Source organism: Molossus molossus, unplaced genomic scaffold (genome assembly GCF_014108415.1).
Source record: "Molossus molossus isolate mMolMol1 unplaced genomic scaffold, mMolMol1.p scaffold_m16_p_1, whole genome shotgun sequence".
Classification (NCBI taxonomy): domain Eukaryota; kingdom Metazoa; phylum Chordata; class Mammalia; order Chiroptera; family Molossidae; genus Molossus; species Molossus molossus.
Window position 1 is genome coordinate 242296981 of NW_023425344.1, and position 15281 is coordinate 242312261.

Below are 15281 nucleotides of genomic sequence, written 5' to 3' on the forward strand. Positions count from 1 at the left end.
TTTACCAATCTTTAGTTCCCAGTCTTCTTTTCTCGGCACCAGCCCTGTGCAGAGCATCTTCAGATCTTGCTGAGATGGTTTTTCACTTATTATTATTGTCATATATCACTTCCGAATTAATTACATCCCTCCCAGTAGACTGAGGCTGTATAAATTGACACATTTTTAACAACACCATGATGACGTCAGCCTCGTCGTTTTCAGTCTCTTTTTCCTAGTTTCAGAGGGATCTTTTAGGATCTAATGTTCCTGGTGATGAACGTTCCTCTGCAGCTCAGCAGTTCTTTCAGTGCAGTTAGATCGGACACATCATACGTGTAATGTAGATGGGCCATTTTTTATGGAACTGTTTCTGTGCAGTCTACAGGGTGGGGCAAAAGTGGGTTTATAGTGGTTTGTATGGGAAATAGTACAATAATTAATAAATAATACAAGAATAAACTGTTTCGTATTCTTACGACTATATACCTACTTTTCCCCCACCCTGTGTAGGAAATGTCGAATCTAAGTGGTGAGATTTTTGGTGCGTTCTTCCCTTTTTTTTTTTATCCTCACCTGAGGACATTTTTCCATTTTTTGTTCAGGTAGAGTGGGGAGGGGGGAACAGAGAGAGAGAGAGAAACATCGATGTGAAAGGGACACATCGAGTGGCTGCCATCCGCACAACCGACCAGGGCCGGGGACAAACTGCAACTGAGGTACGTGCCCTTAGCGGGAACCGAACCCGGGTCTCTCAGGACCGCAGGCCGACGCTCCAACCGCTGAGCCAAACCGGCCAGGGCACGTTCTTCCCCTTTTGTCTCTTCCTATATTGCTTTTTTATTTTATTTTAATGAGCGAGTATTGATTTAGAAAACCTCCTTTAAGGACATCGTATGTCCTCGGGAGCAGCCTGCAGGCAGCAGCTGGGTGCAAGGGCGTCCTGGCGCTGGGGTTCCTGCAGACCTTCCGCTGCACCCGCGGTGCTTGCAGCTCTTCCCCTGCTGCTTGTCCTGACCGGCCAGAGTCTTCCGGTTTCTCCTCATGGACATGCTGGTGGGCAGGGAGGAATGGCAGCCTGCTGAGTGCCATCAGCCAGAGACAAGATGTAATTTGAGAAGAGGTTGTGCACACGCCCCCAGAAACAATAACCTTGATTTGGGTCTTTCTTGGTTCCAAAGTGTTTGCTTTTAAACCTCGGGCCTTGGAGATGTGTGAGCTGGTGGCCCTGGTCTGCTGCAGACGCTCTGATTTGGAATGACACATCTGATTTTAACTCCCAGTTCTTTGTAGGATGTGACACCGCAGAATTTCCTTGCTGTGTTGAGAGGTGATGCAGAAGCAGTGAAGGGCAAAGGATCTGGAAAGGTCTTGAAGAGGTAATGTTGACTTGCTTTACGGCCATCACACTTTTCTGAATGACCTGGCTCTCAGCTCGTTCACCCGTGGGAACCAGCAGAGTGGGGACCTCTGTCCCAGCTTAAGGCAGGCTGCACCGGTGGGTGGCTCCTCTCGGCAGCCCACTTCCACGCCACGTTGACCCTGTGACACAGGGCTCCCCATCACCTGCACCTGCTGCTTTTGTTGTCCTTGGACCCTGGTGCTGAGCATCCTACGGCCCGTGGGGCATCCCGACAGGTGTGAAGCCCTGCCGCTGGTCAGGCCACGGGGCCCAGGCCTGCCGCCAGCCTCGTGCTCTGATCACAGGTCAGCGCGGTGGGGAGGGGCACGGAGCTAACCTTGGTACTGGGAAAACTGACAGCAGTGCGTGCCCTGCTGGCTGGGTTAGAGATGTGTTGTTTAGCTTCTCTTTGTGTAGTATTTTTATATGACGGCAGGGTCTTTAGTAGCATGCCTTCAGAGAGTCAGGTACTTGGCAAATGGTGCTGTTTCTCTCACACTAGAGGGGAGACCTGGGCACAGGTGAGCTCGTGTGAGTTAGAGCAGAGGCGGACATCTCTGTGGGATGAACCAAATTGGTTCCATGTGAGTTATTGCATCTCTGCAACCTTGGAGCAGCGCCCTGAGTGGAAGCCCCGGCGAGGGTGGGCAGGTGGGTGTCCTCTGTGCAGGCCGAAGGGCCCAGAGAGGAAGCTGGCGCTGCAGGACAGGTTTGGGTATGAGTCCTGGTGCCCTTACTCATTTGGGGGACATCCGGTTGGAGAGTATGGCTGCCTGGGATGAGGCCCAATTGCCAGAGAAACCCCCTCCATGTCACCCTGGTCTGTCTGCTGACCTGCCCAGCCATGGCAGCTCCCGGCCATGACTCAGTCTTGAGGCTCTAGAATATGCCTCGTGGCTCAGAATGACTTTGTGCCTGGTTGGGAGACTAATCCTCAAATTTCTTAGTGTTTTTTGGCAAGGGCAACTTTTCAGAGAAATGCAAGTAGAGATAGAGATAGGGAACGGTCGGCTCTGACTCGTCTGTCGTTCTCGCTTGGCAGCGGCCCGCAGGATCACGTGTTCGTTTACTTCACTGACCACGGAGCTCCCGGCCTGCTGGCCTTCCCTGACGATGATGTGAGTGGACATTCGAAGGACAAACCAGAATGGAAACAAAACCTCGGTGGTGACATTAGATCTGTGATGTGGGCTTCTGATGTCCCACCAGGGTGGTGTGTGGGGGATGATACACATTTAGCAGCTTTAAATCTGTGCAGAGGCATCTCTTCCGGCCATTTTCCCTACATTCTCCTCATATCAGAGCATCAGTGAGTCAGGACTGGGGGCCTTGCACGAGGCACAGTGATAGAATTCTGTCCCTGATGCTCTGGACGCGTAAGAAGTGAGGACAAGTGTTCTGCTTCAGATCTGTGTGTAAAACCCTTGGGATGACATGCTGGGATAGTGCAGTTCACTACTGTTATTTCCGGGGATTGGTAAATAAGAATTTTAAAGCATCATTAGGAATTTATTGTGGGTTATTCGACAAATGGTTTCTCTTGAGGTCTTGATCTGAATGCCAATATTCTTACCTTCTAGCTTCATGTAAAGGACCTGAATGAGACCATCCAGTACATGTACAAACACAAAAAGTACCAAAAGGTAACGTCAGCATTTGGAGTGGCCTTGGGGGAGGAGTATGCGGAAGGCAGCGGGAGCAGGGCCCGCCGTTCGGCCACTGGCCATCTGGGTGGCTGTGTTGTCTGGAAAGGGTGTCCTTCCGTCAGTCTGGTTTCCCAGGATTAACCTTTTCTGATCCTCGGGCTTGAGCTAGTTGATCAGAGTCACTGGGAATCTTGTTACGACAAAGAGTGTGGGTTCCACCCCCAGAGTTTGATGCAGAGGTCTGGGGAGAGGCCTGAACATTTGCCTTTCTGAGTTGACCCCGATGCTGCTGGGCTAGGGACCGTATTTTGAGGACTACTGTTCCGAGGACTGTCACCAATGTCAGGCGGTTGTGGAAGAAAACATCACCCTCTTATACTTTCACCTTGGCCCTCGCTCACCCCGGAGCACCCTTCACAGAACGTGCGGAGCTCAGGCAGGTCCATGACGGTGTGTGGACGGATGGCCTGACGCAGTCTCCCGGGCCGGACAGGGCCAGTTTGCGTCCGCCTCGCCTGGCGCTCCATTTTCTCTGCATTATTTCGGCTAATAGATCATTTATTCTATTAGGGATGAATAAATTCGAGTTCTTCTGGTTTGTGTGAGAACAGCTTCTGTAGCCTCTGGCAACAGCCTCTGACGGCAGAGATGTCTCCCAAAGCAAAAGCCAAAGTAGCATTGGCTTGGCCGAGGTGTGAGCCCACTGTCTCGTTCACCTCGCAGATGGTGTTCTACATCGAAGCCTGCGAGTCTGGGTCCATGATGAGACTGCTGCCCACCGACATCAATGGTAGGTGTGGGAGCCCGGCCTCTGAGCCATGCTGGGGTGCAGTTGGTCATTCTCCGACTCTGCCAACGCAAAGAACCAAGCACTCTACCTAAGTGGGGGTCTAGTGCAGCCTGGTACAGAGAAGTAGGGAGCTAGGTGTAGGGAGCTTCGGGCCCCCTCCACTCCTCGAGGGCTAGTGGCCAGAGAAGGAATCTGCATGTGAGTGTCACAGCTCGTCCAGGTTCTTGTAAAGCTCCTTGGGCCCCAAATCACAGTCTTTGCACTGGCCTCAGTCCTCTGTGGCCTGTGCTTGCTGGCTCTGACCTTGGGCAGGTGACTTACCCCCTTGGACCCTCAGGTATTCCCACCTATAAAATGAGTATAACGATAGTACCTGTTTATCTTTTTTTTTTTAATCCTCACCTGAGGGTATTTTTTCTATTTATCATCAGATAGACGTGGGGGGGGGGAGGGGGGAAGAAACATCAAGAGAGATACATCAACTGGTTGCCTTCCGCATGACCTGACCAGGGCCGGGGACAAACTGCAGCCGAAGTACATGTCCTTGACCGGAATCAAACCCGTGACTCATCCGAGGGCCGATGCTCTAACCACTGGGCTAAACTGGCCAGGGCCCTGTTTATCACTTTGAGTGATAACATTTGTCAAGCACAGTTCTGAGCCCATGGAAGCTAGATCGGAAATGGTCGCTATTGTGTAGGTTCAGTCTGTTTCTTCTGCAAATGTTAACTTTCTCCAGAAACTGAATGAGGTACCTGTTCTGCCAGTTGCCAGAGCTGTTGAAATCTTGCAGCATTATTCAGGTTCTACTGAGCATGTGTGCTTGCTTATTGCTGTACGAAGTGTCTGTCACCTGGCTTCTCTTTCTTCCTTGTGCTGTTTTAGTTGCGTTATCGTAACAGCGAATAGTGCTGGGCACAGCGACATCTCCCACCCTCCCTGTGCTGCCTGTAGTTGGAACTTTGCACCAGGAAGGAAGGGAAGACTCAAGCTTCAAGTGGAATCCACAGCAGAGAATAAAATGTGGCTAAAAGGTGTCTTTAATTCCTCGTAGTTTATGCAACTACTGCCGCCAATCCCAAGGAGTCATCCTACGCCTGTTACTACGATGAGCAGAGGTCCACGTACCTGGGGGACTGGTACAGCGTCAACTGGATGGAGGACTCAGATGTGGTGAGGCCTTCAGGGGCCGGCTGTCCAGGTGGGGCTTAACCTTCAGGCTCGGATGGCTGAAGGACTTGACTTGTTCTTGCAGGAGGACTTGACCAGAGAGACTCTCCACAAGCAGTATCAGCTGGTGAAGTCCCACACCAACACCAGCCACGTCATGCAGTATGGGAACAAGGTGAGTCAGCAGCCTTGCGCGCCGTTCAGTTCTAGTCCCTGCGACGCGCCTGGAGCACTACGTCTTGGTGAAGAGAAGCAGGATCCGGGTGAGAAATGGCGGGGGCAGGGATGGTTCTGCCTCTCTCGGCCACTCCGTCCTGGGGACCCTGTTTGGGTTTTGGAATCAGACCTTGCTAGGTTCAAATTGGTGAAGTCGTGAGACTTTGGGCAAACTACTTAACCCCCTGAATCTCCGTTTTCTCCATGGTCAGAGCCCTTGTGCACAAGGTAATTAGGGGCATTAAAGAAGGTTGCATGCCCTGGGTGGTTTGGCTTAGTGGTTAGAGCACCGGCCTGCAGACTGAAGGGTCACAGGTTTGATTCCCGGTGAAGGGCACGTACATGGGTTCAATCCCTGGCCCTGGTTGGGGTTGTGCAGGAGGCAACCAATCACACATTGATGTTTCTCTCTCTCTTTCCCTTCCTCCCACTCTATCTAAAAAAATAAAATAAAATAAATTAATGGAAAAATATCCTTGGGTGAGGATTAAAGAAGGCTGCATATCAAAACCACTAGCCGTAGGCCAGGCACACAGTGAGAGAGGTTCCTCATTTGGAACCTCTGTGAAATGGCCCCATAGAACCCACGCCTTGGATTATCCAGGTCCTGCCTCCCTCTGCAAGTTGCAGGGTGTTACCTTTACCCTTTGGCTGTAAATGAGAGGCTTTTCCCCCTTCCAGCTCTGCCCAGCTCTGCCCAGAAGGGACCTAGGTAGTTAAATAGGTACGTTGATCAGGGCTGTCTAGACGAAGTTGCAGCAGGTGGCTGGAGACTTGGGCCGTAGGTGGCTCCCCTGTGGTTTAGCTCTGCCCATCTCAGTGGACCCAGACCTCAGCTCTGTCCTGAACAGATGCTCTGCACCTTCCTACTGCTGGCCACGAGGGACAGGTGGTGAGCATGGAGGGTGAGCACAACCCAGGTGTCCCCCCTCCGCGTGACTGTGAGCAGCGGTTGCCTGTCGTGAAAGACTAGCAGTTCTGCTGCAGAGACGCCAGGTGTTGCTGACGCGCGTCAGTGCTGGATTTCAGGTGCTCGAACGTATTGCCTCACCCACTGTTGGCAGGTGTTTTCAGGCTGCAGGTGTGGCCCTGCAGTGGCCCTGAAGCCATGTGGAGTGAGCTGGGAGCCTCCAGGACCCAGGGCACATACGGTTGGCACATCTGCTCTTCCCACTCCAACCAGCTTTCTTTGTCTTTCTCCCTCCAGACCATCTCTACCATGAAGCTGATGCAGTTTCAGGGTGTGAAACACAAAGCCAGTTCTCCTATCTCCCTGCCTCCTGTCCAGCACCTTGACCTCACTCCAAGTCCTGAGGTGCCCCTCATGATCATGAAGAGGAAGCTGATGCAGACCAATGATCTGCAGGAGTCCAGGCGCCTTGTCGACCAGATCCAAAGGCACCTGGAGGTAGGTCCTGGTCAGGTGCTGCTCCCGCCCCGGGAGCTCGTCCTTGGTCTCCTGGACGTTATCCAGCGCCGCTCAGAGCCAGGACACAGGACTGGGGTCACCCCTCCGCCTGCCACAGGAGAGTGCGGGAAAGGACTCTGGCCTTTGTTTCTGTGTGCGTGGATGCCAGCGAGCAGGGCAGAGGTGGTCTTTGCGCATTGCAGTCGGGCCATTTCCTGTATCCTGCCAACAGACCACGCATATGGGCGCTTTCTTTTCTTTTATACCTAGTTATTAGCTAACCATATATATATTCAAAATCCAATCTACAAAAAATGTCTGCTATCTCAGGAAGTCATAGTCAGAGCCTAAAGTTCTTCTGAAAATGCTTGGGTTGTCCTTCACGACGACCGGGCTTGTTTTCAGTAGTGCAGCCGTTTGTTCAGAACTGGCAGGGTTACTTGTCCAGTTACAGCTGGGCGGTGAGCACCAGCAGGCGCACCAGGTGCTGGCGAGCTACTGTCCCTGCCGGCGGAGCCCCTGTGAACTGTCCCCGTGTCAGCACAGCACAGGGGCTGCTGTGCCGAGGAGATGGCCCGAGATTTCCGGGGAAGATAAAAATCTGAGTGATCTGTTTGAAATTCATATACAAGGTGGGGCAAAGTAGCCTTACAGTTGTGAGTACACAAAACAGAGTTCATTCTTACATTATTATTGATTAACCCACTTTCCCGCACCCAGTAGCTAATAGTCCTGACAGTGAGCTGGGCTGTCTGCAGTGGGGTACCCGCCAGGCCGTGTTGCTGTTGGTGCGCAGTGTGATGGAGCAGTTCTCCCACGCTCTGAGCCTGAGACCTGTTCCTACTCTTAAAATTACTCACACCAGAGAGCTAATGTTTATGTGGGTTGTGTCAGTATTTCCTGCTTTAGAAATGAACACTGAGATTTAAAAAGTATTAACTCATTTAGAAATGACAATAATAAACCCATTTTGTATTAATGTATTTTTTAATACGTTTTCTTTTATTCTTACCTGAGGATATTTTTCCATTTATCTTCAGATGGAGGGGGAGGGGCGGGGAGAGAGAGAGAAACATCAATGCGAGAGAGACATCGACTGGCTGCCTCCCACAGAACCCCAACCAGAGCCGGGGACAAACTGAAACCAAGGTACATGCCCTTGAGCAGAATCGAACCCGCGACTCTTTCGTTCCTGGGCTGATGCTCTAACTGCTGAGCCAAACCAGCCAGGGCTAATGTACTTTTTACGAAAACTAACCATTTTCTCTGAGCCAGCCTTGGTGGGAAGAGTGGCGTCACGTGACGTTTTGGCCAGTCTCTCCTGCCCAGTCATGAAAGTCAGCCGGGCCCTCGTGCCGCTCTGCACCCGTGCGGGGCTGTGCTCCGGCCGAGGGGGACAGGAAGGCCCAGCCTCACACACTGACGTAGGAGCCCGGAGAGGTCTCGGGGACCCCGTACTTCGGGACCCCATGCATCGAGAAGCAGCAGTCGACACGGTGGCCGCGAGCCTTCCTGGCCTTCGGGCCCGGGGGCGGTGGTTACACATTTTGGCTAGTGAAGCAGAGTCCTCCGAATGATGTTGGTTTTCTTCATCTGGGAGGATAGTGTCCTCTTGTGTCCCTCTGTGGGACCGTTGGTGGTTTCTAGGATGAGCAAAGATGCCTGTGAACACCGCACCATTATGGGACACTACCGACTTGGGGTGCACTTTCTATCCCCCTTTCCTCGGAGTGGGCCACGCACGCCTGCTCCTCAGGTATGTGGGTTCAGTGTGTGCGTCGTGCCAGGAGAGCCCGCCAAGGCCCGGCACTGCTCAGGGTTTCCAGGGTCACGGAGCCTCTGCCGGTCACTTGTCTTCTGCAGGACATACCCGTCGGCGTCCATTTAAACGCACAGGGCTGGGGCTGTGCGGAGCAGCTTCCAGTCCATCCAGGGTCCCAAGCGAGGCCTCGTTAAGTAAGAGACATTTGAAAAGGTGTGTTTCTTCCCAGAGCAGGAACATTATGGAGAAGTCAGTGCATAAGATCGTGTCCTGGATCACGGGGTCGGATGACGAGACGGAGAGGATCCTGACTGAGAGAGCCCTGCTCACGGAGCACACCTGCTACCAGGCCGCCGTGTCCCACTTCCGCACACACTGCTTCAACTGGCACTTGCCCACGGTAAGCCGGCCGCGTGTCCCACTCCGTGCACACTGCTTCAACTGGCACTCGCCCACGGTAAGCCGGCCGCGTGTCCCACTCCACGCACACTGCTTCATCTGGCACTCCCCCACGGTAAGCCGGCCGCGTGTCCCACTCCCCCACGGTAAGCCAGCCGCGTGTCCCACTCCCCCACGGTAAACCGGCCGCGTGTCCCACTCCGCGCACACTGCTTCAACTGGCACTCCCCCACGGTAAGCCGGCCGCGTGTCCCACTCCCCCACGGTAAGCCGGCCGCGTGTCCCACTCCCCCACGGTAAGCCGGCCGCGTGTCCCACTCCGCGCACACTGCTTCAACTGGCACTCGCCCACGGTAAGCCGGCCGCGTGTCCCACTCTGCGCACACTGCTTCAACTGGCACTCGCCCACAGTAAGCCGGCCGCGTGTCCCACTCTGCGCACACTGCTTCAACTGGCACTCGCCCACGGTAAGCCGGCCGCGTGTCCCACTCTGCGCACACTGCTTCAACTGGCACTCGCCCACGGTAAGCCGGCCGCGTGTCCCACTCTGCGCACACTGCTTCATCTGGCACTCCCCCACGGTAAGCCGGCCGCGTGTCCCACTCCCCCACGGTAAGCCGGCCGCGTGTCCCACTCCACGCACACTGCTTCAACTGGCACTCCCCCACGGTAAGCCGGCCGCGTGTCCCACTCTGCGCACACTGCTTCATCTGGCACTCCCCCACGGTAAGCCGGCCGCGTGTCCCACTCTGCGCACACTGCTTCATCTGGCACTCCCCCACGGTAAGCCGGCCGCGTGTCCCACTCTGCGCACACTGCTTCAACTGGCACTCCCCCACGGTAAGCCGGCCGCGTGTCCCACTCCGCGCACACTGCTTCAACTGGCACTCCCCCACGGTAAGCCGGCCGCGTGTCCCACTCCGCGCACACTGCTTCAACTGGCACTCCCCCACGGTAAGCCGGCCGCGTGTCCCACTCCGCGCACACTGCTTCAACTGGCACTCCCCCACGGTAAGCCGGCCGCGTGTCCCACTCTGCGCACACTGCTTCATCTGGCACTCGCCCACGGTAAGCCGGCCGCGTGTCCCACTCCGCGCACACTGCTTCAACTGGCACTCGCCCACGGTAAGCCGGCCGCGTGTCCCACTCCACGCACACTGCTTCATCTGGCACTCGCCCACGGTAAGCCGGTCGCGTGTCCCACTCTGCGCACACTGCTTCATCTGGCACTCCCCCACGGTAAGCCGGCCGCGTGTCCCACTCTGCGCACACTGCTTCATCTGGCACTCCCCCACGGTAAGCCGGCCGCGTGTCCCACTCTGCGCACACTGCTTCAACTGGCACTCCCCCACGGTAAGCCGGCCGCGTGTCCCACTCTGCGCACACTGCTTCATCTGGCACTCCCCCACGGTAAGCCGGCCGCGTGTCCCACTCTGCGCACACTGCTTCAACTGGCACTCCCCCACGGTAAGCCGGCCGCGTGTCCCACTCTGCGCACACTGCTTCATCTGGCACTCGCCCACGGTAAGCCGGCCGCGTGTCCCACTCCGCGCACACTGCTTCAACTGGCACTCGCCCACGGTAAGCCGGCCGCGTGTCCCACTCCACGCACACTGCTTCATCTGGCACTCGCCCACGGTAAGCCGGCCGCGTGTCCCACTCCGCGCACACTGCTTCAACTGGCACTCGCCCACGGTAAGCCGGTCGCGTGTCCCACTCTGCGCACACTGCTTCATCTGGCACTCCCCACGGTAAGCCTGGCCGCGTGTCCCACTCTGCGACACTGCTTCATCTGGCACTCCCCCACGGTACGCCGGCCGCGTGTCCCACTCTGCGCTACACTGCTTCAACTGGCACTTCCCCCACGGTAAGCCGGCCGCGTGTCCCACTCTGCGCACACTGCTTCATCTGGCATCCCCCACGGAAGCCGGCCCGCGTGTCCCACTCTGCGCACACTGCTTCAACTGCACTCCCCCACGGTAAGCCGGTTCACGCGTGTCCCACTCTGCGCACACTGCTTCATCTGGCACTCGCCCACGGTAAGCCGGCACGCGTGTCCCACTCAGCGCACACTGCTTCATCTGGCACTCCCCCACGGTAAGCCGGCCGCGTGTCCCACTCTGCGCACACTGCTTCATCTGGCACTCCCCCACGGTAAGCCGGCCGCGTGTCCCACTCTGCGCACACTGCTTCATCTGGCACTCCCCCATGGTAAGCCAGCCGCGTGTCCCACTCCCCCACGGTAAGCCGGCCGCGTGTCCCACTCCGCGCACACTGCTTCAACTGGCACTCCCCCACGGTAAGCCGGCCGGGCACTGTTCCCTGCTGCCTTGACCGGACGCCAAACCCACACTGTCCACTGGAACCTTGGGGAAGGTTCCACCAGGCTAAGGAGGAAACTGGGCCTTCGACAGGCATGGGAGGAAGGAGGTTGTCCAAACTCGGGACCATAAATGCCGCCCTGGTCACTCTCAGCTGTCCCCGTGGATAGGAGCTTACCAATCGTAGGTGACTCCACTCCCATCCTCTTATACTTGTGTCCCTGCCACACCCCGCCCCTCGCCCCTCCCCGTCACACCAGCCACACAGGTTTTTCTCCCTTTTGGATTTCTTCTGGCTCCTCCCCACGGTTGGTGAAGGCAGGCCCTGGCCTTTGGAGGAGGAGGTGTCCGGTTTCTGTAGATGGTGGCGTGTCAGGGTGGAAGGTCCCTGACAGGTTTCCTCTTTGGTCAGTGCTGTGTGATGCTTGGATCCTTCCTGGAAAGGGTCAGCAAACTGGCCCACAGGTCAGGGCCTGTCTGTCCAAGCCTTTTCTAAATGAAGTTTTATTGGAACGCAGCCACATTTACGTGGTCCCATCGTGTCTGGCTGCTTTCACAGTTGAGTGTTTCATCCAGCCTGTAGACTAAATATTTGCTTATCTGGCTCTTGACAGCGAACGGCTGCCCGCACCTGCTTTAGGGCTGTGCTCTTCAGCGTGGCAGCACTGGCCTCGTGCGGCTACTTCAATTCAAATTTAAATTCATTCACATGAAGTTAATTTTATTAATGAAATTTAATTAAATAAATTAAATGCACTGGCGGCATTTCACGTGGTCCGTAGCCAGAGCCGGCCAGTAGCTCCTGACTGGAGGGCCTCGTAGACGTTTCTGTCGTTGCAGAAGGGTCCACGGGCTGTGACGTGCGCCGTGGTCACGTGGACTCCCAAGGCTGGCGTCCTGGCCACTGTGGGCCTAGCTCTCCGTTATTAGGAAGCTTTTAGCTTCTCATTTATTTAACAAAGTGTTTTCCTTACTTACTTAATAAGAGTAAAATTTCCCACTTATTGAATGGGTACTGTATTGTTTTGGGAATACTTTTGTGCCTTTGGACTTTCTTCCTTTTCCTCATGAGAGTTCTCATTCTGCTGAAGTTTTTTTGTCAAGATAAGGTGAGCATCCCCAATTATTTTGGTCTTAACCTGTTAGGGTCCAGTTTGGGGTCACTTACCATCCGTCTCCCTCATCAGTGTGTCCCTCCCGGAATGAGAGTCCAAGGAACAAAGGCAGATGGCCGGGGAGGTGCCCCGCACCAGAGGCGCAGGGCCGTGGGAGGGTGCTCTTGGGCCTGCCCGCCCCCTGGGTGTACTTGGGGAGGGGTCATAAATCTTGCCAGATTATCTAAAGGCGGGGAGGAGGTCCATGACCCAAAAGAGGTCAAGAATCACTGTTCAAGATGCTTCGTCTCTGTGACCACAGAAGTGGGATATTCCCAAGTTAAGAGTTGACTGTATGATGCAGTGATGGTTCTGATTGTGTCTTTTGGTCCATTTCCCTCCAGTACGAGTATGCTCTGAGACATCTGTATGTGCTGGTCAACCTTTGTGAAAAACCCTATCCACTTGACAGGTGAGTCAGCACATGGCATTGGACGGGCAGGGCCACCGGAAGCAGAAGGCCAAGCATTGCTCTCCTTGCCTGCCACAGGGCAGCCTGGCTGCTGCTCCGCCTGGGGGAGCACCAGAAATAGCAGCATTCTCAGTGGGTCTGTGGAGATGACTGCTTGCTCCACGTGGCGTTATGTTTGTCTCGGTTTCTGCAGAGTTGACATGGTTCACCAACTTCTTCTGTTTCTTGCAGAATAAAATCGTCCATGGACAAAGTGTGCCTTGGTTACTACTGAAATTTTGCCTTCTTGCTGCTTTTCCAAGTGTGAGCCCCGTCCCAGAGATTGTGCGCTGATCAGAGGTGGATGGAGAGGGGCAGGCCTGGGCTGCACCAGGGCCTTTCCCGGGGCTTCTCGCCTCCCCCGCCTCCCTGGTCTGCAGGCCCCGGTGATGCTCTGAAAACTCCACGTGTGGTTGGTGCAGCTCCGCGTTGAGAAAGGACTATTTGCAAGAGGCCGTCTTGCCCTTGGTGTTAGGAAGTGAGAAGTTCTCCAGGGCTCTGTCGCCCGTGAAAGAACCTGTTGGAAGCTGGGGCCTCTCTAGTCTTCAGAATGATTATGTTGAAGGGCAACAGCAGCCCCAAGTGGAAAACCGTTTTTAGAAAATAATATAAGTTTTGATTGTTTTTATATTTTATTCCTCAATAATGGACAAGCCCTTAACAAATAAAGAGTGAAACTGAAGCTGAGTATGAATTTCAGGCCCTTGGCCTTGCAGTTTATACCCCTGGCTTCATCCCCCCCTCCAGCCACTCTGCGTCTGTCCTCCGCCCGCTCGGACTCTTCAGCTCCTGTGCCTTTGCTCCTTGCTCTTCCTCTTGCCCGGGAATGCCTTGCCCTCCACTGACAGTCCTCAGGGTGTATCTGCAAGTGCTGCTTCTCCCTCGAACCTTCTTCCTCCCCCCGTCCATCAAAAGTCCTCTCTCCTCTATCTGCAACTTCTTTGCCTCTCTTCCAGCAGGTGTCGGGTCTGGGGGTTATCTCAGCTCCTCCCGGGCAAAGGGTGCCTGACTTCATTTTCCTTTGCCCGGTGCCCCACACAGGGAGGTACTCACAGTGAGTTAAAGACGTCTAAGAGCAACACTACAGCCGTACGGTGGACTATTATGCAGCAGCGAAAAGGAACAGAGTACTGATAACATGCCACACATTAGGGCAAGTGGAAGAAGCCTGTCACAAAACACCACATATTGCATGATGCCGTTGATATTTATAGAACCAGAAAGTGGATGAGGGGTGCCCGGGCCTGGGAAGAGAGGAAATGAGAAAACAGTGACTGCTGTTGGGGAGGGGGATTCCTTCTGAGGTAATGAAAATGTTCTAGAATTGATTGTGGTGATGATTGTACAACTCTTGAATAGGCGGAAATTGAATTGTACACATTAAGTGGAAATTATGTGATTTGTTAATTATACTTCAATAAAGCAGTTTTAAAAAATAAGCCACATAGCGAGATGGCTGTTTGGATAGCTAGCTGGAGAGAAAACAAAGAGCAAAGGTAATGCCTACTGAACTTGTCACTCATGACCACCTGGCTTCATATTGTGAAACCTGTCTTACTTGACAGTGACTGATGCCTTTGAAGTTTGGAGTTAGGCACGGAAGATGGGATCCTGGCAAATAGGGTAATGGCTGCAAATTCGAGGGCGATACTTTGTTTCTAATGGGCCAATTTTTTTTAATCAGCACAAACATCCTTTCTCAGTAAGGTCCTCATAGGGCTAATCAGTGGCTTCGGGATAAAGAACTCTTACTGTCCTCGGGTTTGGGATGTTCTGGGTTCTGTGTAACAAATGCAGGACCATGGCGTGTGTGTATCACTAATGTTCAACATGGGCAACCCTCAGTGCTGGCTGATCTCCAAAGAAATGCAAAGACTGGAAAGTAGACTCTTTAAAGGGAGTATCTTAAAAGGCCTCAAGATCCAGGTGGTAGAAGGTCTGTTTTTTGAACTGTTAACTACCCTCTTGATCCTGCTTCTCCAGTTGTCCTGCCTGTAGAAAAAAAGTATACTTACCAGTTTAACAAATACAGAAACGTGAACGTTCATGGTTCTAAGGGGTAAAGCAGTCCGGCTGGTGTGGCTGTGGTTGAGCGTCGACCCAGGCACCAAGAAGTCAACGGTTCGATTCCCGGTCAGGACACACGCCCAGGTTGTGGGCCCGATCCCCAGTGGGGGGCATGCAGGAGGCAGCCAATCGATGTTCTCTCTCATGTATGTTTCTCTCTTCCTCTCTAAAATCAATAAAGGAAAACAAATTTTAAAAAATAATAAAGGGTAAAGCAGCTGTGTTTGATTTCTCAAATAAATGACAATTCCCTAAGCCGCATGCCTTGACTTTTCTCCTATGGCTCGTAGGCCCCCCGTAGAAACGTACGCTCCATCCCTTGTATTCAGCCGTTTCCGATGAGATTTCTAATCGGTGACCTTTCATGTGTCATGACGAGGACCAGCCGCCTTTTTCTCCTCATATCCAAAATGGACACACGCTGGCACGTGAGGTGCGTAGCGCAGACATTCAGAGCAAAGCGTGGCCATCCCTTTCCTTCCCGGCAACTGCAAGTACAGCCTGGTGTGCATCAGT

General features: G+C 54.0%; 1 protein-coding gene across 4 annotated transcripts in view; it reads left to right on the forward strand.

Moving 5' to 3' along the window:
- The window catches only part of LGMN (legumain), a 40540-nt gene extending 25733 nt beyond the window's left edge, over positions 1–14807 (forward strand). For 3 of the 4 annotated variants that reach the window (XM_036277211.1, XM_036277228.1, XM_036277220.1), the window contains 10 exons: positions 1273–1358; positions 2424–2499; positions 2962–3024; positions 3751–3817; positions 4872–4990; positions 5073–5162; positions 6411–6611; positions 8603–8773; positions 12592–12659; positions 12891–12933. In XM_036277211.1, coding sequence (XP_036133104.1) covers positions 1273–1358; positions 2424–2499; positions 2962–3024; positions 3751–3817; positions 4872–4990; positions 5073–5162; positions 6411–6611; positions 8603–8773; positions 12592–12659; positions 12891–12933 — 984 coding nt within the window. Of the gene's footprint in view, positions 1–1272; positions 1359–2423; positions 2500–2961; positions 3025–3750; positions 3818–4871; positions 4991–5072; positions 5163–6410; positions 6612–8602; positions 8774–12591; positions 12660–12890 lie in introns of all 4 variants that reach the window. The other variant, XM_036277203.1, reaches the window with a different exon arrangement.
- The last annotated feature ends 474 nt before the right edge of the window (positions 14808–15281 follow it).